The sequence below is a fragment of the Pyrgilauda ruficollis genome, unplaced genomic scaffold (genome assembly GCF_017590135.1).
Source record: "Pyrgilauda ruficollis isolate IOZ18807 unplaced genomic scaffold, ASM1759013v1 scaffold33, whole genome shotgun sequence".
In the NCBI taxonomy this organism is placed as follows: domain Eukaryota; kingdom Metazoa; phylum Chordata; class Aves; order Passeriformes; family Passeridae; genus Pyrgilauda; species Pyrgilauda ruficollis.
This window is the reverse complement of record NW_024524711.1, coordinates 6,499,295-6,525,523: the sequence shown is the minus strand read 5'-3', so window position 1 is coordinate 6,525,523 and position 26,229 is coordinate 6,499,295. Positions and strand designations below refer to the sequence as shown.

General features: G+C 40.3%; 1 protein-coding gene across 6 annotated transcripts in view; it reads right to left on the bottom strand.

Annotated features, from left to right (window-relative positions):
* Positions 1 to 19,185: 19,185 nt before the first annotated feature.
* CD36 (CD36 molecule) overlaps positions 19,186 to 26,229 on the bottom strand; it is a 30,844-nt gene continuing 23,800 nt past the window's right edge. For 5 of the 6 annotated variants that reach the window (XM_041474550.1, XM_041474553.1, XM_041474549.1 and 2 more), the window contains exons 9-14: positions 25,989 to 26,176; positions 25,011 to 25,129; positions 23,656 to 23,729; positions 22,673 to 22,727; positions 22,309 to 22,473; positions 19,186 to 21,586 (exon numbers count right to left, since the gene is read on the bottom strand). In XM_041474550.1, the coding sequence (XP_041330484.1) occupies positions 22,309 to 22,473; positions 22,673 to 22,727; positions 23,656 to 23,729; positions 25,011 to 25,129; positions 25,989 to 26,176 (601 nt within the window). In that variant the 3' untranslated portion in view covers positions 19,186 to 21,586. The remainder of the gene's footprint in view (positions 21,587 to 22,308; positions 22,474 to 22,672; positions 22,728 to 23,655; positions 23,730 to 25,010; positions 25,130 to 25,988; positions 26,177 to 26,229) is intronic. The other variant, XM_041474554.1, reaches the window with a different exon arrangement.

Below are 26,229 nucleotides of genomic sequence, written 5' to 3'. Positions count from 1 at the left end.
AAATGCCCAACAAAATAAAGTGTGTTGCAACATTTAAAAATCTGTTGGTTCCCCTTTATGGATGTGCATTAAAAAAGGAACTTTTTTTTTTTCTTATTAAGAACCTGAAAAACAATTCCCTAGACTTTCCAAATAAGTTCAAGAAAGTATTTGGAGCATCAGGTGGTGTAGCTGGTCAGTTCTGAGCCCTGCTGTGCACTGAAGCCCCAGTCACGGAGACAGCAAGGAACTCATGAGGAGTCAGAGATTAATTCTTTTGGAGATTATCCCATATAAATAAGCACCTTGCATAAAAGCAGGTTACTTTTCTTTTATTCATTGTTTAAAAAGAGAAGAAAAAAATTTGTTTTCTCCTAAGAGCATAAAGTAAATCAGAAATGTCTGACTAAAAAAGGGGAGTGAAGTGTAAATACTTTTTTCTTTTATTAAACTGAGGGGGGAAAAAAACCAACAAAAAAACAAAGGAAAAAAAACCATAAAAAAACACACACATTCTGTGAAATCCTGATTCTTTCAGCTGCGACTCCTGGCATTCTCTGCAGGGAGGACAGGCTACTAGGGCTGTACCACAGGGAGTCACAGCACTCTCCCAGTTTCCTGGCTGGTACTTGCAGTGAAATAGGCGGCCTGACACCCACAGTATGCTCCTTTTTCCTGCACTTATCATCTGAGCACTGTTATTGCTGCTCTCTTACTGGCTGTTTTTCCAGATGGGTTTTAACAAGAAAGCATGGGTCCTCATCAGTTCCTTGGGATAATAATTGAAAATTAAATGTCACAAATACTGACCTTCACAACAAGGTTCAGGATTGTTAAACCCGGATTTTGCTTTCCCAGATAGACAGGTTGCTGCAAGGTTTTATGAGGTGTGAGTGGATAAGTTGACCTCACTCCAGGATTTCCATACTGGCTGGTTCCTAGATGTGCTAATGTTGGATAGTTACCTGCTCAGCACTCAGACCAGTCTGGGTCAGAAGCTGAGTTTTCAAGCACTCGCATGTGCTGTAGGAACTGTTTGGGTAAGGCTCCAAAACAGATGGACATTTACAGAGTTCTACACTCTGAGAAAGCTTTCCCAGGTCTGATCCTCTGTCCATCCTGATCAGTTGTCTTTTGCTGATCTTCCCTGATTCTTTTTTGCCCTGTCCTGCTGGGTTCAGCTCTTAAGGTTTTGATTCCTTGGCTCTGAGCTCTGGCAAAACAAGACCTGGGAGTTCTCTGGGCATCAGATGTGAGAACTCTAGGGGTCTGACGCTTTTCCCTTGACTTTCAAATGTCTGGTAGAGCACTTTTCTTCATTGGGAGCTACTGCTTTTTCTAAGGTTTCCCTTCTGGTGGCAAGAGGTTTCCCTTTGAGTAAGTGCAGGAAGCAGAACTCAAGCACTTCCTCACAGAACTGAGCAGTGTCAAGCGCAGCCTCCTCCAGGCAGCCACAGAAGCCCAGAGGTGACCAGTGAAAAATGTTGCCTGCACAGGAGGGGCTGTCAACGTTGATATGGTTCCCAATGCTACCAGATTATTGTTGCCTCTGGAATTAATTGTTGCCTCCAGAATGAAGTCAAAAGATGTAATTCTCTTGTGCAGTCCATTGAAAAAACAGGCTGTGCATTGTGGCTTTTGCCTTAAACAATGGACTGGGTCTCAGGAAACAAGTGCTGCTGTATCCTTTGCATTGCAAGTGGCTTGCTGAGCCCTTCTCATGCACCTCCAGTGAGTTCATGTGCTGTGAGCCCAAGTACAACCACACACAGACACTTTCAGTAGGTCCCAGATATGCAGGTGTGCACACACCTACCTGCATACAGAGGACCTTTGCTTTCCATGCAGTACTTAGCTTTTTTTAACATTAATGTGTGTCCTCTACTGATTCCACATGGGCAGAATCAGTCCTCACAGTCCCAAGACATCAACAGCTTGTAGGTATTGCCATTACCAACTCTGAGAGCATTTTAAAGACAAGTAATTAGTCAACAAAAACTCTTCTATTCACTCTCCTTTCCAACTTACCTTGTTCTGTACCAAGAACTTGCTTTTAGCATCAGGAGACTAGCACAGTGTAAGTAATGTGCTGCCATTTAACATGTCTAATCTAAACTAAAGAGTGAGATTTAAAGATGCCTTGGCATTCTGAACACACCAAGAAGCAAATTCAACACAGCTGGCTCAGCAGTCAACAAATAATTACTCTACAGTGATAGACTGTCCTATATCCCAGGATTCATTACTGAATTCCATATACAGCTTTACAAAGCAAACAGCATTTGTGTATTCTTAGCACTCTATCAGCTTCATTATTCCTGATTTGAATGCCTGATAAACAAACAGCCTCATATGCTGGCCTTATAAATGAACCTGAATGTTTGCTGAGCTCCACATTCAAGGCAGTTTAGGCAAAGGGATTTCAACGTATCCAACATTTTATAGAGCCATATATTTTTTTTCCAAAGGATTTTAGGAAAAAAAAAAAAAGCCAAATTAAAAAATGGTCATTATTGTTTTCTGTGGTAAATGAGAGTGGGAAAAAAAGGTTTGTTTTCTAGCTTGTACAGCAACATGCAGTGTGGGGAAGGAGTAAGAAAAATGCATTTGCCTAACCTTGGGTTCACAACCTTTTGGACAGTTGTTGCTCTTTGGCTCTTTGCAGTAGTCCTTTTTCCAGTATCTGCTCTCCCTGTCTGCATTTCAAGGCCCCTAAGAGCTATGCAGTTTTTACTTTTTTTTTCAAACTGACAACTTAGGACATCATGTCCAGGGCATCCTTTCAGGCTTTTTGTATAATAAAACCTCAGTAAAAGCTGTATTACATACAGGTTTGCCTATGATATCTACATAAGAAATTTCATTATTTGATGCAATATTTGGAAAAAAAACTTGTAGCATTTGTGAGGATTTGCTGAAAATGGCACAGAGAGAAGGAGAGGACCCCGGAAATAAACAGAGCAATGGAACATGTCATGGTCTTTTCATGAACACTGTGAACATTTCCTCACTGCTGCATGCTGTTATATGATGGACAAATATTATTTTTATATTAGCCTAGAAAGTCCAATTTTCCCGTAGGTTAAAGCTCACCAAGACTAAGGTCCTTTCACTGCTCACAATGACATTCTGGTTGAGACCTTTGAAGAGCTTTTATGCCCCCCTTAATTTTGGTTAAAAATTAAGCCATTTCCTCCTGCAAAACTCTTCTTCCTCTAGGGTTCTGTTCCTCCTTCTCTCTATGGGCTCTTCTTTATTCCTTTTCTTTTCCTCAGCTAAACTCATGCTAATAGTCCCACTTTATTTTAACTCTTTTCATTATAACCCTTTCTTACACCAATACTCCAAAATGTATTACCTTTTATAATCTTCAAATGATGCCACACTTTGTTTCATCAAGTTTTTTTTTTTGCTTTGTAGTGTTAGCAAACAAAATATAAAAAGTATGAAACCCCTCCAAGGTGTTTGTAGCCTTTGAGCTTAAGAAGAAAGATTGGAACTAAACTACTAGCTACATGTATATGTTCACACTCAAGAAACATTAAAATAATATTTTGTTCTATTATTTTCAGCACTACATTCAGTTTGCAGAGTGTTCTTTATTCCATACCTGACAATAAAATATCCTATTTAAAGGACTTCATTTTGGGGAACTTGAGATAATAGTTAAGGATATAGATTTAAAATATCAATAGATTATATTATACAGGTCTATTTTTCAGATTGCCACTCTTAAACACCTTCAGTTAAATTACCTGTAGGAGAAATTATTTTGTAACTGAGGTTAATAATGAAGATAATTAGTCCAAGCTATCCAAACCAGTGAGCATAAAAATTGTCCCTAGGACTGTGTTCTTTTTGCCACAGAAGAGAAAGTTCACTTTTATTATTACAGCAACAAATCCAGGTGCCTTCTTCACATATATGGGACAATAAGGAGCTTACAAGTTTTCTTCCCTTTGCAAGTTTTTTAAGAATTAGAAAGATTAATGATATTTGCCTATAAATGGGTTTCTCCTGTGCATGGATCTGTCCTGTGCTGTGCCTTCCAGCTAGAGATGTCTGAGCTATGAGGAAATGGTTAAAGCAGAGAATACCATGCCTGCTGAGCTATCCAGGGCTCCAGAAGTAAGGAATAATATTTGGTGCCATTTGGTAACCACCTGGCCCTCTGGAGAAAGCTAGCCATCCCCCTCCCTGCAGAGGGGCTGTTGTGGTGCAGTACACACAGGCCAGGGAGCCCCACATGGAGTTAGAGACAGTTCATTTGCTAGTGTTGCTGGAGACCAGCTAGAGATTAACAAAGAAAGAACTGCCTTGCCAGTTTATTCGTTCCTGTCAAGAAGGCAAGCTGTTATTTTGAAAGGAGCTAACGACACGATGGCGAAAACCATATAAGCTGAACAGAAACTTCCCCTGTATCCTCCAGCCAACTGTAAATTCAGCCAGCAGAAATCTTGGAAATGGTACAAGCTTTCCTGCTTTGAGAGCACTCAGGTTGGGGTGCCAAGAATAAATCTCCCTCTGAGGGAAACCTCTGAAGTAACTGCTGTTGACTGAGCTGTTCCTGGCTGTGAAGGCAGAGCTGAGTGTGGCAGACAGTGTCATGCCATGCCAGATGCTGCATCCCCCAGGCTCTGTTTACACCAGATTTTGCCTTACTTGTCAGTGCAGGAAGAGGAGGAAATGCTGCAGTCCCTCTTCCTTTGCCTCAGACTGGCAGCTCTGGGCCTCTCCTTCAATTTGCTCCAGCTACTCTGTGCTGTCCTAGAAAGCTGAGACAGTCATAAACATCATTTAACTGCTTGATTAAGTCAATTCATGGCTGCTTTTCATCACCAGAATTTTGCAAAACAACCATTGGGCCTAGGCCATTATTTTGAGTCCCACTATGAGGACAGAGCACTAAGTTGCACAAAGACAGTGTTGGGTCATGCCAGCATCCCAAAGAAGGGCACGTGCAGCAAGCAGGAGCTCTGACTTTAAAATAATTCTTGGCAGTGACCTTTTTCAGATGTAAGATGGGAGAATAGTTTCTTAAATATTTACAGCATGCTGTTCACTTGTATTTTACTAAAAAAGATGCAATATACTTTCAACTTGAAATTTAGATACCGGAAAAAAAGCAGAAAGCATGTAATTCATGAAAGTACCAGAATTTAAGTCAAGGCAGTTCATGCTAAAATACCCTGAGTCTTAAGCAATGTCATAAACTCCTTGGCTAATGCATTCATAATCTAGCAATTCCTATCCACAGATCCTAGGAAAGATCCAGCAAACATTTCCTTGAAGACTTACTAAATTGCAGCCCAGTCCAATGCAGTCCCTTTCTCAGTTCCTTAAGCCAGGCTCCTCGTGAAAACTCCTACTGATGTTACTCAGCTTGGATGAGTGAGGGCTGAATAAGGCCTGTGGGATTTAGCTTTCTAAGAACCATGCTCTGTCTCCTTTTCCTGTGTCCAGGGTCTTCTGAACTGGAAATCTTTCTCACCACCTGGTCAAGGGTGATCTATAAACTCTCTTCATAAATTCATTCCAAATCATTGAGAAGACCATTTATTTTCTGTGTTATTTATTTCAGGTTACTATGGTCATAGTTACCATACACAAATTTAGATTATTGCAAAGACACAGTAATGAGAAAATATTCAGAATATATGGGGGAAAAAATAAAAAAAAAGGACAAAAATGGTCTCAGTAACATTAAGAAAAAATCAAACACAAAATTAGAATTAAATTATCCCCTACATATTCTGACATTATGTAGAAATTAAAATGCACTCTGACGCTGATTTTTCTTTGACAGATCTCTGTCATAACTGCAATAATTTTATTCCTTTCCATCATCTCCACACCCCAAAGCCCTGGATTATTTTCTCTCCTCTGGGTGATTAGTAAGGTTGCTAAACAGTTTCTTCACTAGGTGTTCTCCCTTGTAGGGAGAACCACATTTTTTCAGGAGTGAATGCAGTCCTAAACCAAACGGAGACACATGGATGAATTTGTAACCCTGGCTGTCCTGTGACTGTGCTGTTTAGTTCAACAACTCCAACAACACCATTGCTGCCAGTCTGATGAATTGTGGCATTTGGGACCTGTTTTCTGCCTTGAAGTTGCCTTTAAAGCTGGCTAGATGGTGCTAGAACATGCTGCATTACATTAACAAGCATATGGCTCACATTCTCCTTACTGCTGATCAGAGACTGCTTAAAACTTGGGTTTACAATGTGCCTCCACACTTAAAAATTGTAAAATGAGCCAGTTCTGCAGTTCAGTCCTGGACTAGAAACTATTAACAGTGCACTGCTAACTAAATAGTGTTTTGGTTTTAAAGATGAAATTTTTTGAAATGTAAATTTAAACATGCCTTCCATTGCCATAGGTAACAGCTGCTTGGCCATGTAATAGGGCTTTGTACCTCGGAAGATTTGCCTTCCTTAATAAAGTAATTTCTACCAGTTGTGCAGCTTAATTTTTCTTGCTGCCACAAATCTTGACCCTTGATCTCTCTAACTGTCTTTTTAGGGTGGTTCTGTGTTTTTCTTTGCTTGTTTGCCTGTAACCCACTTGGGTCCATATGTAATTTAATTAATATGGCAGAGCTGCAGACACAGTTGAGCACAGCCTGAATTTATATTTTCATTTGGCTGGTCAGAAAATTGGTTGCAATTCAAAAGGAGTATGTCATTCCAGATCTCACACTCTGGTCTGTGGACAGCTACGCACACATAGCAACAGCTAAAATGAAAATGCAAGTCTCAAAGGACATTTAACCTCCAATTTTTTCAGCTTCTCTTATCACTACTGACCCCACATTGCATACTGGCCTTTCCACAAAGATAAAAAATGGGTTCAAGCTGATGAAAAAGGAGATATAGCAAATAAACACAATGTATATCTATACAGTCCTCATATTCTGCTTGTAAGCAAACAACTGCTGATATTTTATAACTAGCTTTGGGAGGATGATTTGGACTCTTTGCTGGTGTGTGCTAGCTGAGTGCTGTAAAGCCTGCAGGAGCATCCTAGCCCTGCACGGTGATTTCCAGGCACATGAGCAAGCTGACCAGAGCTCAGCCACTGCCGTGGATGTAGCTCCATGTTTGTAAAATAGCAGCAGGTTCCCTTTCACCTCCAGTTTTAAATCTGAATTTACAAAGAGATTCTTTTTGCAATCCATGTACTGGAGAAAACACACAGAAAAAGAAGAGAACTGACACAGAGAAAACACTTTTCTGTTAAGGTAATATTGATACAGCTGTCTATTGCCCAGCACACTGAGGGAAACAATACCTCGATGAGGTCAAAGGGCTTTCAAATAAACATTAACACACTTTCTGCAGGAGTAAGTTTCAAATTATTGCAGAAGGATGTGTCACATGAATTCAGATCTCACTGATCCATTCAGTCAGGATTTGCTGCTGTCAGCCCTCCTTCCTGAGCAAGAGGTGTTGAGCAAGTCTCAGGCCACAGCATTGGGCTGCTCTGTGTAGTATGAACTAGGAGAAAGCTCTGGGCTGGATTTCAGAGCAATCAGAACAAGAGGGAGGTTTAAATGCTCAAAGAGAAGAGAGTGTTGGTTTGTCAGGTGACAGTCCTGAGCAATTTGCTACTGAGGCTTGTGAGGTTTCTTTTTTCCTTTTTTTTTTTTCATGCAAAGCCAAACAACAGTGGCACGAGATACTTAGATACCCCTGCTCAAGATGCAACTAGAGAGCTCATCTCAAACTGATTGAGACAAGAAAATAAAATCTCTTCTGGCAATTGGCATTTGAGTTAGGCCATGACCTGTGACTGAAATGGGAGCAAGAGAAGATTCTTCCTCTGGATGTGTTTATCTGGGCTTGTACATCATCTGAGAACAGCTGGAGATTCATGCTTTTTAATCAGAATAATACCTGCTATGGAAAGCCTCAAAACTTCTAAGAGCTTAGATGACTGCTGTGCTCGCCTGTGGGCAGATGACACTTATCTGATTGTGGCCAGAAAGTAGGTCAAGTGGAAGTTTTGATTTAGGCACCCAGGAGAGAGAGAGATGTGACATATTGAAGAGACAGTGCTCCTGAAGATAGGTCCCATGATCAACACAAAAGATTAATTCCAAGAACTTTCTCTTTAGTGTTGGGCAAAAACCCTAAACTTTCTCTCTAGTGCTGGGCAGCCTTAAACACAGCAAATATTGTGAATGGAGCTACTTCTTTCATATTGCAGTGTGACAGTCCCAGGCCAGGCCTCTGCTCTTGACCCTGGTCAGATAACACAAGTGATGGCCTCCTTCTGGGTCAGCAAGGCAGGACAGCTGAAAGGCTGCAGCAGTAACTAAGTTGCTCAGCAGATAACACATGAATGATCAATGACCTCTCTGTTGCTGGGGATCTGCTCTCAGGAACTGCTTCCTCCACCTTATCCAGCTTCCAGACCACTGCAACAGGAGAGATACACAATCTTAATGTTCTTTCTGAAAAGTAACTCAAACTACCCACCACACCTCTGTGACCACAGCACCTGATCAAACTTGATTTTAAATTGCCTAATTTAATTGTAGGAAATGGCCTTTGGCCTTATGCCACTGCTTTTAAAAGAATTGCTTCAGCTCCAGTCATTATATTTATGCATGAACCACCCACTTTGATATGGAAATTGTTGCAGCCCAAGGGGATTTCATTAAGTAATTAGGGAGGAGAGCATATAATGTCATTTGCTGTAACTGGATCTACAGAGTCAATCAATAAGTGACCATATGTGCAAGAGCCTGGAGCATTTCAATACCCTTAGCATCCTTGTGAAAAAGAAAAACAATGCAAGAGGGATCTCCTTTATCTGTGACACAATCTTGCAGTATAGGGCGTATTTTCATTACTTAAAAGAATTGCACGAGCCATGCTGTCATATCAAACTGCACAAACCAGCCAGATTTATTGTCTGCCTGGAAATGCTCTGCAAGCAAAGAGCTTTGTGGTTCCAAGTCCAAAGCTTGACAAGTACTGTAAGAATAAAACCTGCTTTCTATCAGAGCTTTCAGAATCAGGCCATGTTTTGCATTTATATTCCAAGTCTGATACTCTTAAAGGTCAGTTTTGTTCTTGAGTCTGAAAGAAGTTCATGTTATTAAGTGTTAATGCAGCTGTAAATACAGCTTTCTATCTTTTTTTTTAATCATTATTTGTTCTCCTGTTCTGTTGGCTAAAACCCTAGACAGCTGGTGTTTGCTACATTGCATTCTTAGGGTGAAGAGTTTGTCCTGCATACACAGAATGTGTTCATTCCTCAGGAATCAAGTGACCACACCAGAGCTAAACAATACATAAAGCATACAATTTCTTTTGGACTATGATATCTCCAGATGCTTAAAGCTGGTACATTTATTAACTTTTGACTACAAAACACTGATTTTCAGTAGAAAAATGCATAAAAGAAAGAGCAAAATCCTTTACTGGGAGGCATTATTTGGAACTTTGCTAAATTCTTGCTGCTTCTCATTTGCAGCAAAATCTCTGGACATAGAAACAAGACAAAGTGGATGAATTTTCATTTGCAAGAAACCTGTCAGTAAGGCAAATATCTTGGGCTGACACTGACTACACTAAAGGAAGAAGTTCCATTGGATTTTTGGGAACTGGAGTGGGCCATCTACTTGAAGGCAGAGTAGGTCATCACATGCAGCAGTTAATGGCTGGTTTGCCATCCAAGCCTGTGCTGTTTAAATGGCATCCATTGTAGGTAGGTTTGGGTTCTACTCCTCAGCTGCTCTTTTCGGCTGGGTGTCTGTAGGCATTATGATCCATTGCCTTGGGCTCACATTTTCATGGCTCATTACAACCAGAGCAACCCGAGCCTTGGGCCTGAGGTCCAGGGGTCCAGGGGTAGCTGACTGACTGTTGTTACAGGTCCACTGAAATTGTTAGGAGTCATGAATGCAAGCAGTGCTGCAGTGGTTGGATCTCTGGGAACATTTGGGTGTGAACGCCCTGCCCTGGAGGTTTTAGGTGCAGAAGACAGAACTGCGGCCTGAGGGAAGTCCCTCTCTGAGTCCACGACCACGAGCAGGGACCGTGGCCTGGAAAAGGTGTAGAGGGTTTTATCCTTTGGTAGCACAGTTATAAAGCACCTCAGTCCTGCCAAGAAACCTGTGACTCTTTTCCAATCCTTTTCCTAATCCTGTAGTGTTCAGAAATTGATGATGCCAGGAAATGGCTGTGCTTTTTGGCGTCAGACTGCCAGCACGAGGCTGCCCATCTCAGACCCTGCAGCTCTCTCTGCTGAAATGTTGCCCCATGCTCTAGCTACACTCTTGGCACACACTGAATAAATCCCTAATACTCCATGTGGAAAAGCCCTGGACACACATATTTTCACTGAAACCAAGGGCTTTTTAGGCAGAGGGGCTGGTGGGAACTTAAAGACATTATCAGTCTTGTGTATGGGGCTGCATTATGCAGGAAAAATATAGATCATGTCCAAAACCATATTTGTGCATATTTTCCTCTACTGAATTCAGTTTAATTTTGTTTATTTATGATGGTAAAGTTGCTCAGAAGTGTGAGGCCACAACTAACTAAAGGGACAGAATACATTTTTTCTTTCTAAATGTGTTTTTGTTATCTCACTGCCATCTGACTTTGAATGTCCAATCCTGATTAACTGGGGATTCCAGGTAAGGTTGTGCAGGGAGCTGGAGTCATTATCAAAGCAATGGGTGGCTATCAATTAAAAAAAATGGGTGAGAAGAGTGTGATGTAGCCCAGGATGTCATGGGTTTGTTTGCAGACAGTGAGATGGAGAGTTCAGCCTCATACAAGGTGAAGTAATTTTACTTTTTGTTCTTGTTTATGAGGGTATGCAGTAAAGATGTCATGTGTGCAGTGACTTCTGCTTCTGCTTCACAGTATGTCTTTTTTTGCTAGTTATCCGTGCCTGGCTGGAGGATCCCATGGCAGCCACTGCTGAGGGCTGGAGGAAGCAGAGTAACGGGACAGAAGCCCCAAAAGAGTATTCTGTACATCAGCAGCTGTGTGTGCTCCCTCGGGAGTCAGCAGCTGGAGATGAATTCACACCATGGCAGCTGCCCATGAAATCTCCTTTGGCAAAGTCAGTAATGGAGAAAGTTTAATGCACATTGTAAATCTGTCATTTTAAAACGCTTCCACTACCTCCTGAGACCTGGGAATGCTCTCCCTGCCCTCCAGGCACCCAGACTGAAGGCTTAGTCTTCATCAGGGAGATAAACTACCATGTGCTGAGCTTCCATCAGGGAAGACTTGCTGCAAAGCTCATTTGTGGAGCTGATTTGGATAATGGATACAAGTTTCTAAATCATTTAATGCACAACAGGACAAAAGCCTTCACTGTGGTTGGTACCAGGTTCCCCACAGAATTATCTCTGTGCCAAGTTCAGCTTGTATGGGTAAAGATATTTAACTTCTCTTCAGTGAAAGGCAGGTGTGACAAAAACTAATTTTATAAATAAAGGAGAGTGGTATCCTATCTCCATAACTCTGTGAAGTACCTAAATGTTAGGTTTAAAAAATACACAAAGAGGGACTGGTAAATACATTATTTCTGTAAATAATGGACACAGGTGAACAGTAGTCTAATATTAATTTCAACTAGACCTGTACAGCTTGCTGAGGTGCTGCTTCTCATCAGGGCTTTAACTGTTGCTTTGACAACAAGGGTCAGAAATGGCTCATAGACTGCTTACCCTGAAAACCCTACTGAACATTCTCTAGACGCAGTTTTGAAGGCAGACTAAAAGTAAAGTTTGCAATGTACATAGTTTTTTTTTGTTTTTTTTTTTTTTATTCCAGTCATTCATGACTGCTATTATGGGCATCTTATTAACTGGATATTGTTGTCATAATTTTTCCCAACTTATAACTATCTAGCCATTTATTTTTTTGCAAATATGTTTGTTCTTCCCATATACAAAAAATAGAAACACAACCTCCTTGCTCTGCAACCAAACATGTTCTGCAGTAAAGGCAATATATCATTTAATAGTTAGAGCTTTGATTTACAACAGAATATCTGAGAGGGATATTGTATCCATATTTAAGCAAATATCTTAAACACAAAATGACATAAATCCATATAGAGCCATTTCTAGACACAACAGCATTTCTAGCAAAACTAAGATAAAATGCTTGTGATCATGGTCAGGTGTCCTTATAACCCCAGGAAGCAGGAAAAATCACAGCAGGTGAGTTTTTTTGGCTGGAGAAAAGAAGGAAAAGTCTGAGCTGATGCTCTGATGGTATGGTAAGGGCTCTATAATATCCGTATCATGGAAATGCTGCAACCATGCACACTGTGTGAGGCAGTGATGTGATGCATAGTTTTTATGCTCTGGATTAATGTGAAATGAAAGGGTCCTCAGCTGAAGGTTCAGTACACCCAAGTGCATCCACCCAAAACCCGGTGCAGCGTGAGCTGTTCTGTTCAGGATATTCCAGGATATTTGGAGAATTTGGGGCTGCCTAGATATTCCATTGCCATCTAGTGAACATCGCTGAAACTGCATGGTGAAACCGGGAAGTTGAGATTTCCAGCACTAAACAAATGGAAAAAGAAGCAGAGGCTTCAGAAATGTTCGGTTGGCCGATCATTATGCAATGGCACAAAGAAAGTCTTATTAGAACTCCCCAGGCTCCTTCCTTCTTTTTCTGAAGGAGGACGAATCAATTTTGTGAGGGCACAGTAGGAGAAATTTGAAACTCTCAGCTCTTTCATTTTCCTTTCCTGGATGTAGGAGAATTCAGGGAAGAGTCTTCGGTACTCCCTTCCTGTGAATACAGAAAGGACAAGCTGCAGGTGTTGCACACTTGCACAGTGTTTCCTCTTTCAGCTCAGTATTTCCTTGAAAATAGAATGCAAATATGGAACTGTCATTTCTCATTCACATTTTTTCACTGTTTGCCTTTGGGAGTGCTCCACAGTTTGCACATTACTCCCACTCTGCGAACTGTGATGCAGAGAGTTGCGAAGCATTGGTCTCTGCCACTTTCTGCTGGGTCTGTGGCATTCCCAGGCTTTGCTGCATGGATGCATGTGGACCATTGTGGCTGGATGCCACATGCCTACCAAAACCAGTGTATCCCTACCCTGCCCAGCTGGGCAGGGGAGAGGAAATATGGAAAATGAAAGGCTCGAGAGTCAAAATAAGGATAGGGAGAGATCAGTCACCAGTTACTGTCCTGTGCAAAACAAAACTAAGTTGAGGAAACCTGTTTAATGTATTACCAAATAAATCAGAGTAGGGAAATAAGAAATAAGCCCAAATCTTAAAAATACCTGTCCCCCACCCCTCCTCTCTTGCTGACCATATCTTTATTCCCAACTCTCTATTTCAATCCTGCAAGTAGCAGAGGGGGACAGGGAGTGGAGGTTGTGGTCAGTTCCTCACACGTTGCCTCTGCTGCCTCTTCCTCCTTGGGGGAAGGACTCCACAGAGTCTTCTCCTGCTCCAGGGTGGGCTCCATCCCATGGGAGACAGCCCTTCACAAAGTTCTCCAGTGTGGAGGCTGCAGCTCTTTATGAACTGCTCCAGCATGTGCCTCCCCATAGGCTGAAGTCCTTCAGGAACTCAATGCTACAGCATGGCACAGGGTCACAAATCTGCTCCACTGTGGGCTTCCCACAGTGCCACAGCCTTCTTTGGGCATCCATGTGCTCTGGCACGAGTTCTTCTATACTGCAGGTGGATCTCTGCTCCACCATGGAGCTCCCTGGGCTGCAGGGGCACAGCTGCTCCAGCAGGAGCTGCCCAGGGGCTGCAGGGGAACCTGCTCTGACACCAGGAGCACCTCCTGCTCCACCTCCTGCACTGACCTGGGAACCTGCAGGGCTGCTTCTCTCAGATATTCTCACTCCTCTCTCCAGCAGCAATTTCTTCTGCACAGCAACTTTCCCCCCTTCTTTGCTATGTTATCCTAGAGGCACTACCACTATCGTTGATGGCTTGGGCCTTGGCCAGAAGTGTGTCCACCTTGTGGCCATCAGGCTCTGTCTGACATGGGGAAAAAAATACTCAATCATTTCAAAACAGTAAAATATGCCTTTTTTTTAAATGGCATTCAGGGTTTCAGGCTGCAAGAGAGCATTTCTTCCAAAACACTGTTTTGGAATATCCAAGAAGTGACTGTGAAAAATAAAACAAAAAACATAGAAGAGATTAGCAAGAGAAGTTAATAGAAAAATTCTCCTGAATTATTTAGTTGGGTATTCTTGCAATTAATTTATTTTGCTTAGAAAGAAGAGTATGGAAGGTACCATAAAAGGGCTAAGGTGTGAATATAGAACAGGAAAGGTTTAAAATTTAAATACCTAGTCCCATACCAGTGAATAATGTAACTTAGCTGCTCATCAAGGGAGGACTGGGAAGAGTCCGTCTGACTTTTCTCAGAGGGACTCTGCCAAAGCGAGTCATATAGTCTCAGTAACTAACCTCCTGCATGACTTTTGTGGCTTCCTGCACTCATGACCTCCCTTTCTGCCTGGTTTTCAGCCCAATAACTGTGTTAAAAAGCCCAGTCCTGAAAATGCAGGTATAGAAAAAGATTGAAAAATTACCTAGCAAGACTTCTCACAGGACATCCTCCAGGATATTTAAGGTATCCATGAATGACAACTGTATGATATGACCTCAGTGGGAGACCCATGACTTCCTAAACCAGATACTAATAAAAAATTATATATCCTGATATATTGCATTATACTGATAGGCAACTTAGACCGTTCTGAGCATTCCTGCTTTTCCTGGTTGGTTTGCACATGTTAGGCACACACCCACACTTGGTCGAGTATCAGTAGTGAGCAGTTTGGGGCTGGTGGGCTGCAAACTCACCAGTGGTACAAGGTTCATGGTGTCCCAACCTGTGCAGTGCCCAAGGCTTTCTGTGATCAGCTTTCTAGTTCATCTTGTGAGCTCTTCACCCTGCCTTTCACCTTATAGTTATCAGCCTACAGATCCCTACCTACATCTGCAGCTATTCTTCTTATCCTAGTGTTCCATAGTGCTGCTATTCTCATTATTTTGCAAGGGGGTACTCAAGAATTGCTAATATGGCTGTCCAGTTGGGTTTTGTCAAAAGTCATTCCCATCACATTTGAGATGCCCTTCATTCTTCACTACCTCTGCATTTCATTCCTACTTTGCAATTTTTACTTTAAAGCCATATATTAGGGAGGAGGTAGAGCACAGTAGATGAGTTGCTGAAATAAACAATTAGCATTTCTCAGTAATGTACACACACAAGGTTCAGCAACCAATTCGAGCTGCAAAATCTATTCCAGACTGAAGCACAGCTCAGTCAGATCTTTTAGCACAATGGCACAATAGCAAGATAACATATAACAGCATTTACTTGGAAAATAGTATTTACAGGCAATGCTTTACTGGAAAAGATATCCTGAAAAGGATATTCATCTGAAGGGAGCTCTGTCATTTCTTGTAGTCCCACCACCTCCTATACTTTTTTGGGTTTTGTTTCAGAAGCGTTGCTGTTACATTTCTGTATACTATGAGCCACAAATACATATTTCATGTAATACATGAAAATACATGAAAATACATGAAAATACATGAAAATAAATACCTATTGCCTGTAAACAAATTTCATCATCCTTTGTGCAATACTGAGAACTTCTGGTCTTCTAGAGTTGATGACCAAATAGGTGAATTTAACCCCTTGTCAAAAATGTAAGCACTCATAAAACTGTGTAACAGGTCTCAGTCAGATCTGATTGATCAGTGGTAGCTGCCGAAATTGTCTTCTCTGTATGCTGCATTAGAAAGATTGAAACACAATGTCAAATGTACTAATTCAAGGTAGAACCACTCATAGATGGTTTATACTCAGATAACTGTTTGACTTGTTGTGTCTCAATCCTTTGTGAGAATATTAGTAAGATTCAAATTTCAGCTTTTAGTGAATAATGAAATATTAGATATTATGGAATAATGGCCTTCATTTGCTATCTGGGAGGCTTTGATGTGATATGATCTAGCCTCTACCACCACAGCTAGGGCTGCTGACCATTCATGTTCCTGAAGCTGTGAAGTAAGGCTTGCAGGACTCTCTTACCAGATGAGTTTGAGATAAATACACTCTTGAACGTTTTCACAGCAGCATGAGGCATTGCCATGTGAAACTATCTGTGTATATTTGCCTTGCTTTATTTTTGTGTAAAATTTCAGGGGCCACCAGCCTCTTCACTCAGGAATTCCAGACAGAACACCTCCTTTGGGGTGAAAGCAGCCTTTAACAGAAGTACTTAAATGTTTTGATAGTTGGTTCTCCAATGCCTAGGGAATGCTTGGCTCCAGAAAGGAATTCAGGTGAAACACAGGGTAAAATCTGGCTTTTCATCTGGATTCATAAAATGTGGTGTTCTAAGAAATAGATCATCTAAACTCCAAAAACTGATCCAGCTTTCTCCTTCCTTGAGTAGAAGATGCATTTAGCACTTGTGTTAAGAGGTTTTGCAGCAGGATAGAAAGGGAGATCAAGTTTCTGGCTCTAGGTCTTTGACTACTTCTGAATCTAGCCCAGTAAGAATTAAAAATAGCAAAAAGAGTCCTCTATCTCTCAACCAGTATCCAAACAAAGCTAAAATCCCCTTCATCTTTGTGGATTAAAAATCATCTTCCTCTAGGACTTTAGCTTCATGTGAAAGAATAACCTCAACCATAGCATATTCATCTAAGTTAGTGTAGTCCAAATGGATTCACATCAGAATAGGAGCTTTTGGAATGCACATATTCCACATTCTGGCTGATAACTCTGGCCATTAACTTATTCTTACTGCTAGAAAAATCATGTAAGTCTATTAGTCTTGTTCAGGACTGTACCACGATCACATATATGTACATCCATTCGGCAAAGGAGGTGATGCTCCTGGGTGCATAGGGAAGTCTTTGTCTGATGCCTGGAAGATTAGGTGTCTACTGGAATAGTTTCCTGAATTAAGCTCTTAACTGCACTGACTTGTCATTGAATTAAAGTATATGCTTTGCCAGAAGTGATTTCTTAATGCATTCCCACTACTCATAGGAAAAATGGAAATAATTAAGTGGCTTCTGGTAACCTTTTTCTCCTTGTTTTCTGTCAGAGTGACTCTGTGAATGTCAATAGTGTTCTTCATTTTCTCCTGCTGAAGACAAGCAGGCTGAGCTTGTCAAGGCTGCAGAATAAAATGTAGCTCCCACCACAACACAGTGTGTGTTTGCGGAGGGGGTGCGTTCATTGTAGTGATAACTTCTGATTTTACACCACAGACCCAGTGTTTGACCAGCACAAAGATAGTTACACCTGTGGAGTGAATGCATGGAAAAGGAATGCTTCCACATTTTTAGTAAAAACACAGGAAATGTCTGTACCCAAGAGTACCTGCACCTCCAGCAGGCTTTTACATTCTGCTGCTGGGTTTAGCTCCTACCATGAATGTATCAATCAAGAAATTTAACTTCAGAAGCATTCACATGGGGGCTTTCAGCTGGAAAAATTATGAGGGCAAAGTAAGGGCAAAAACGTGACTTTCCCAGTCCTATGCACAGATCTTCTGGTGAAACAAAAATTGCAAATCTAAGTCACATTAAAGAGCACACACAGAGCTCTGTGTAACTCCTGATTCATCTACACATCCTTGGTGCTGCACAAAGGATGCTGGGCAAGAAGTAGAGTTCTGGAGACTTGGGGTGGGCTTACTTATATCAACCATGTATTCTGTAAAAACACCAATTTGCATAACTTAAAGGAAACCCTGGTCTTAGTAAAACACTACAGAATATTAATGGTCATTAAAATTTTGTCTTAGAGCTGCATTCAAAAATCTGTCTTCTAGCAGACACTTATGATGGACTTTTTGTTATACTGCTTTAAAAGTGTTGTAATTCTATCTGGTGATGTTAACTCGCAGAGGTAGCAACACTTCATTACAGCCAGCATAATTTTTAACTGCCTATGCTGAGGTGAAGCAAGAGAACTTGTGAAAACCTGGATGTCCTTTGGGTGGCGCCTGCTGCAAAGCATTTGTTTTCTCTTTAAAAATAGAAGTAAAAAAGGTCTCAGCCTGGTGTTGCCCGGGTGGGCTGTAAATCCCTTCCTGCTTCGGGTACTGCTGGGAGAGGGTGAAACCACTGAGCATCAGGGCCAACTGACAGGCAAAGAGGGAACAGAGAATGGAAAATAAATAGCATTTATTTATAAATGCAGTTTGCATTTGGTATGTACAAGTCATTTATCTTTCTGGCTTCTGTTTTTATACGGCTACTGAGAAAAAAAAAGAAGGTGTAAGCATATTTTATTAGTTATTAAATTTATTTCTTTGTTATGCTGATGTGTAGACCTGTGACTAAAACAAGCCCTTCCCTACTTTCACAGTTAAAAGAACATAGAAGTCATTAATTTGCTTTCTTTTCCAGGGTATAGTAGCATGTTTGTATTACCTTAACAGACAGTGGTAGACTAGGTGGGAAGAACAGGTTTTAACACATGCTTTGAATGCATAATTACAATTAGAGATCAGGAGCTGGCACACCTGCTCTGGGCTGTAAGTGCGTGGGCTGTTAGATCTTTGGCCAGATCTGACTTTCACGAGCAATTTTTGCACATAAGGACCTGGCGTGGGTGGGGAACGTGAGGAATGGGCATAGCCAGTCCTGCCTGACACCCAACCTGCTGGGCCAGCAGAGCCAGGAAACGCTGTTGTAATGTGCACATGGATGTGCTAACATCATCCTGCCAACACATCCAGCTCAAGGGATTTGAAAACAGGCCTCTCTCCGAGCTTGGATTCCTGGGTTTGTTTTAGAATTGCTTCAGTTTAGATGTGATGGTACTTACCTTGTTCCACAAAGTCTTCTTTTTGTGATCCAGAACATAAATCACAGAATCAGAATATACTGAGGTGGAAGGGACCCACAAGGATCGTTGAATCCATCTCAAGTGAATTGCCCACATGGGGATCAAATGCACAACATTGGTGTTATTAGCACTGGGTTCTGACCAACAAAGACAATGAATGCTGTATGCCACTGATATTTCTAATGTAGCACGCAGCAGCATGCCCTTCTAGGAAGCTGCAGTGTGCCTGAGTAAAATGATTTAACAAGGTTAGCCATAGCCTCAGTTATTCATCCATTTCCAAAAGAAGTTTTCTAGAAAAAGAAAACATACCCCAAAATACCAAGAAAAGAGACACAAGAACTTCATTATTCAACACAGAAGGTTTTATTTACAATTAAACATAAGGATATCAGAAAAAGATTTGAGTTTATTTGCATTTTCATTAATGTTTCTAATGAAAGTTTACCCTGCACTGTTTAAACAAATGCAAATAGTTAACATTAGCCTTAGTATCATGAATTAGCACTAACTGTAACTGATGCTTTGGATGAAGTAACTACAAATTACAATTCAAGTGCAGTGTAGGTGCTGGACATAGCTTAAAAGCCCAAACCTGCATTGAGATCAGTGAGATTATGCATATGGACAAACCAGATAAAATTTGGCCCTGAGACATTTAAAATCATGGCCAGACTTGCTGGATCACTTCTGCTGGAGCACCACATAGCACTAAACAACAATAGTAAAGCAAACACTAACTTACTGACAATGTACTTGAAGTCAAATAAAATGAAGTTGAAATGTTAGCATATCAAAAACTACAGGAGCACTTCTTTTATGTTAGACCCTGACACAAAAGACATTTTATTATAAAAAGTTGGTGTCAGGTCTTGAACCACAGCAGAGCTGTGTTTATCTCAGAGATGTGGCTTAATGAATTCAGCTGCCCTCATACTTTTTTGACCAGTCCATAGGACTCTAGGGATAGCTTCAGTTTATGTCAAATTGTCCCCAGACTAATATGGGAACAGAGCATCACATATGACACTAGCAACAATGTGAATATGAGAAAAAGGTGTTTTTCATTGACTAGCTGGCACCATGAGTAATCAAATACATGGGCTGAGAGCAGCCCTTCCCTCCAGTGTCACACCAGCTGCCCTGGGAGCGGGCAGTTCCAGCTCACAGCTGGAAGGAGAGTGCAGCCATCTACCTTACAGACCTCACTTTCAAGAATAATGTCTTGGGATTTATGTGACTCATCAGCTCTACTGATAGCTACAAAACTTTGCCCACGAGGAATAAAACACCTGCATTATAGTCAGTTGGATTTTCCCTTTATTTCCAAAGGTAAGAACACCTTACCAAAGATACCCAGCCAAAGACATTGTACTTTATCAGCAAGATGAACCCTTCTGGTTTAAAGTCCATTGTAGCATTGTTTCCAAACAGCAGGATGTGAGAGGCTGGCCATGTTTGATTTCCCTTTTTCTTTGCAGCTCTTAAACAAGGGGATAAAAGATCCAAAAAGAAATCTTAGAAAATGCTGAATGTAGGCTCTTGTTCTGAATTTATTGAATCCATGGAAAGAGACCTCACTCTGTATTTGCCCCATTTACTCTCAGAATAAAATACAGCATTCAGATCAAATTCAAAAGTCAAGTATTTATGGAGATGTCAGTGTTTGCTACCTGTCTACAAGCTGATGCACCTCATTAAACAAATGGTTGCACAAGTTTCCTTGTGGCAGATGGTTTAGCAGTAAGTAATTGGGGCTTCCTGTTTTCATTTATGTGCTTCTATAGCAAGTGGAACCCTCTGATGTTTGATCAAAAATCATTATCTCGGTCTTTCCTGTCTCTGAAGCAGTTGGAATATTTTCTCTTGGCCTGTCAGGTGACATATCAGATCATTCTCCAAGGGAGGCCTTGGGCCAAGTGGGCTTAGGGCAGTGCAGAGGCTGGTATTCAAACAAGAAGCAGAAATAAAAGCTCACAGGAGACAACAGGAAGAGCAGTGGAGCAGCTTGGGAGTTAGGGAGTGGTTCAGATTAATAAACAGATGTGGAGCCGAATGCCAATGAGCTCCATCAACCTATGGATGACTGTGGTGTATCTATGAACCATCTCTATATAAAATGTATGAACCACGTATTTTAGTAAGTCTCTTATAAACTTCATGTATTACAGTTAGTAACTTTACATAATAAACTTCACATTCAATACAATTCACATCCCTGAACAGAGGACAGAGAGCAGTTCTATTGCAGCAGCTTCTATTCCTTGAAGGAACAGAGAGAAATATTGCAATGAGAGCAGCTAGAGCACAGCATGAGCTCCAAATTGTTGTCATTCCCAGCCTGTGCTCAGAGACGGAACATCAGCAAGCGGCTTTCGTTTTTCTTGCAAATCCAGAAGAAAATGAGTAGCAAGTTGCATAAATGGCAGAAGGCGGACTAAAATCCAACTGCACCTCAACTTCAGTCTGCTTGAATGCAATTTAAAATGTATAACAAGTTTCAAATAAAGTCTTTTGATAATGTAGTTTCCACAGTGGCCTCTTTAGGGTGTCAGAAGTGTGGACCTTCAAAAACATCAGCTTATTTGGGTTAGTAAGCTGGTCTTCTCAAAATGGAAAAACATGTTGAATTCCATAGCACATGGATTGACTGTGCCTTGAATCATACCTTTTGTCTCTGAATTTTAACAAGCTACTTAGCTGAAATTTCAATTAAACATTGACTGCCTCTGAGGTCTTTTCACCTGTTGTGAAATAAAATCAGAATTCAGCATATGGTGAGGCAAGTCTTCAGCTTAAGAATATGTCTCTAGTACAGCATATTTTCCATCATAACATTCATGTCTCTGCACTTCTTTTAAATAACTCCAAAAATGTGTTTGCCTCCCCAGGTATCAGCACATTAATCCACCACTTGGATAGTCTGCCCTGGTGGGAGTATATTTGCCTTTGGGGGCTAGGTATGTCCAGGAGGTGCTCAGACTAGCATTACAGTGATGCACCACTGAGAGAAAGAAGTGAGAAACCAGCACTCAGTAGAAAGTGTCATTTACAGTGACCTCTGAACCTCAGACAGGGGGATGTCCTGGGAGAGCACAGCAATCTGCAGCTGTGTGGCCTCTGTCTCAGGAAAGTGCTAGAGGACACTGCTCAGCAGTTTAACACTCTTGGACAAAACGTTAATTTTAAAGAAATCCCAACAAACAAAATCACAACAAACAAACATGTGGCTCTTCTGATGTAGTTCCCGATGATCTCCCCTGAGTTAAGAGCATCCTGAAAGATTTAGGATGGGAAGAGAACTTGAAAATATTAGGCCAATTATCTGGATGATTTCCTACAGAACAACTACTGAATTTTCCAGCATATAAAAAATATAAGAACAGCGAAATAGGTAATGATTCTGAAGTCTTGAAACCCTGAGGAGAAGGCACTTCTGAGGACTGAGTGTTAAAGGCTTACTTACTTATTTTAATTTCTTTGACCTGCATATGAAATAGGAGCCCAAGAAGGCCAGGAACAGCACAGAGCCTCCAATAATTAATGCCATCTGCAGCGTGCTCAGCAGCTGGAGCCGACCGGAGATTTTAGTTCTGAACATTTCTGCTTTCTCATCCCCAATAACAGCAGACTGAAACAGTGCAAGAAAAACATCAGTGAAAGGTACATATGCAAGACCTTACTTGCTGAATATACTCTTGGTGTGGTGCAAATCACAGCATGAATTTAGTTACCCAGTTTCAGGGCACCAAGACTGAAAAAGCTGGGTGGTTTTTTTTTCATTTATTTGTTTGTTCGTTTCAAATCAAAGAATATTAAAATATACTAACCTCATTTAGCCAAAGAACAGGGAACACATAGGGTTTTTTGACTTTTTTTAAAGGACTGAAATGAGAAAAAATACAGCATGTTACTTTAGGTTTGCTACGTAAGCCCACTCTCTACTTAAACTTTTTTTTCTTCTCTATGTTTCTGTCTTCAAGATGCACCTCTTAAATATACTTTTGGAGTAAAAAAAAAAGAAAAACCAGAAAAACAAAACAAAACTACAATTAATGGCAGCCATTTTACATATTGGGCAACCATCATTTTCTGTCTAATCTTCTGTATGTGGGCAGTCAGACACAGAGAGGGATAAAGATCTGTGTGGTGTTTATATATACAAGATGTTTATCCATCATATGTGCAAGATGTTTATCCATGTATATCTGGGCCAATGAAGAGGAAAAAAAAAACAAACTAGAAACACATTTACCTTTGTGATAAAACCATCTAGTGACAGGGAATACATAAATTCTCATTGGATTTATTGCAGAAAATACAGTTTGTCTTTTGTTTATCCTCATGGCCCCATTTGGGTATTATAAGAATGTTACTTTAAAGAAAATTTTGCCTTGTAAGCTTCTGTAGGGAAATCAAATGTGTGTTAAAAGGCCAATGAAGAGGAAAAAAACCCAACAACTAGAAACACATTTACCCTCGTGATAAAACCATCTAGTGACAGGGAATACATAAATTCTCATTGGATTTATTGCAGAAAATACAGTTTGTCTTTTTGTTCATCCTTATGGCCCCATTTGGGTTTTATAAGAATGTTATTTTTAAGAAAATTTTGCCTTGTAAGCTTCTGTAGGGAAATCAAATGTGTGTTAAAACACCTGGGCAGTGTCCTGCTCAGGAAGATTTACTCTGAACAAGCTTTGGAGAAGTATTTTTATTCCTTCTTCTCCAAGACATTTCTACTGATGCTCCCATAGACCAATCAGCCCACTTTAAAAAATCTTTAAAAATAAAATAAAGAAGTAGCACTTACTCAATTCTTGTTGAAGGCCTCACAAGGAGGTTTACTTGCAGCCTTTTTGCAAATCGTAGTGTAAAACCAGTCACCTAAAACCAGTGAAAAACATCCAGCAAGATATTAATTTAAATTTATTAATTAGATGCCAATTAATACAAATGGACTGTGTCAAAAAGCACTTTGGGATTATATTATCCTTATGTTTTGAAGGATTAATTTTTATGAAATGGTAATGTTTCTAAGGGTTTCTCATTTCTCAAAGAAGTTCTAATTTTGTGGCTTTATCATAGGTACTTTTGTAATTTACATTTAAACATGAAGACAAAGTTAAAAACTGCTAAATCAGTCATGACATATTTAATATAAAGATACGTCCCAGGAGGTTTTTCCCACCAAAAATCAGCTAAATTTTCTTTTTCAAAATGAAGGATATTTAACTTGTATAGGGCTGAAAACAAACCTTTCATAACAGGACAAACAGATGTATACAAAGGTCAAATCTTTTCTTCATATCTTGTTTCTACTCTCTGTCTTTCACAAAAAAAAAGGCTGTGATTCTTGAAAATTTTGTGTAATATTTAAAGAAAATCTGGTTGATGTCTCTATTTCAAATAAGGTGAAACAAAGATTTCACTTCATTTCTCCACATTGAAGTTACATAGATTAATTGCCTAATTTTAGTGAGAAATTATTATTTAATTTTTTTGTTCAAAGTAAAAGCAAAATAGAATTTTGGAACCTTTGAGTTCATCATACAATTCAGAAAACTTTGGTAAGTACACTTAAAGATCTGAATCACTGAAACAGAAATAGAGGTAAATTTTTAAGAAGTCAAAATAAATTAATTCTGTTTGGGAGATCTGCTGGACAATTCAAGCCACAAAGATTTAAATTAGGTCTATTTAAATCAGATTCTTCAGAGATCTAGCAACATGAAATAAACTCATCTATATTTAGTTTCAATTTGAGATAGTAATCATCAAAAAAATGGTTAGTTATATATATATATTTTTTTTTAAACTAAGTGTAGAGGAAAGAGAAGTTTCATAGAATATAATTTTCTCAAAGTACCTGAAGATCATAGAAAAGCTACAGCATACTTCACAGTCTGCAGAATCTATTCAATCCCGTGTTCCCAATAAGTAAAAACCAAAACAGATTTTCCAAACTTTGAAGGTCAGAATGAGAGAAAGTTCTGCTCTAAATTTCCCCTGCTGAAACCACACCACTTTGAGAGCAGACCTTAGAAAAGCAAGCATGAAAATATTGCATCTTCTGCTTGTCCCTCTGGTAAAAAGGCACACTCTACTACTATTAAATTTAAACATTGCAAGTTTCCCAAGGTACAAGTACTAAATACTTGGACTTACAGGCTCTATGTCTAGATATGTCTCATGTTCCTTTTCATTTGGGCTCAGACCTTCCACGTTATTTAATACAGATTCACTTGCATGAAGGAAATGAGGAAGAGAGATATATACCGGTCTTTCTATAAAAAAAAAAAAAAACAAACCAAAAACAAAAAAAAAAAAAAAAAAAAACCAAAAGAAACTCTTGAATCATTAAGCCTTGCTTTTGCACTCATCTTCACAGGTCATTTTCCAAACATAGTTTTGCTACATAGATATACAATCCTGATAAAAATGTTTATAGTCTAGCCCCACCACCCAAAAAAAAAAAACCCACAAAACCAAACCCAAAAGCCCCCACCCAAACCAAAAAAAACCCAAAATTTGAGTATTTTTGCCATTTGTTATCATGAGGAAAATTTGCATAGCAAAATAAACCGCAGTTACAAATCCTGCTTGTCTTGTGTCTACACTGTGGAGCTGGCAGTGCTCCCAGTTTCACGCTGAGGTGAGGACATGACTGTCACTGTCCCTGCCCACCTTCATGATCTTGTATTAGCCTGAAGGGACCTCTCACAGTTTGCTCTGCACCAAATGCAGACTCGTATATATTTATTTTACCAACACCACACTATGGTCTGTGTACATACACACAATTGTGGACATTCCCACCCCTGCCGTGTGTGAATTGCCACAGACACAAGGTGCTGAACCATCTCTGGCTTTCACACAGTGCCCCTCCTTTCCTGTCTCTACACACATTCCTGCAGTTTCAGTACACAATCTATGGTAACCCAGCTCTGCATAGCAGTATGCAAAATACAGAAATATCAGAGTGCTCATTTTGGGAAATAAGGCTGCAGAAATGTGAGGGGTCTCACAAGCAACCTGTGGAGGAATTCACAGACAAACATCCTGGATATCAGAGTAACAGCTACAGGACAAGTGTCTTGTCCCCGGTTAAATGGCTTGTGTGGCAGTACTGTGTCACCACCATACTTGCTTTGCAGGCACTGATGTCCAGGAGTCCAGCTAAGGTGCAGTTCTCTGATATTTCTCGATCCGTGCAGAAGCAATAATTGTCTGCTACTTCAGTTGGTGAGGCAAACGCTTCACGAGGAACTGTGAAACGATACAGTGTGATTCCCTTCACAACCTGCTGGCTGTGGAAAACTCCATAGATTGATCTGAACGCAAAAGAGGAGAAATGTGTTTCAGCCTTTTGGATTAAAAGTCTAAA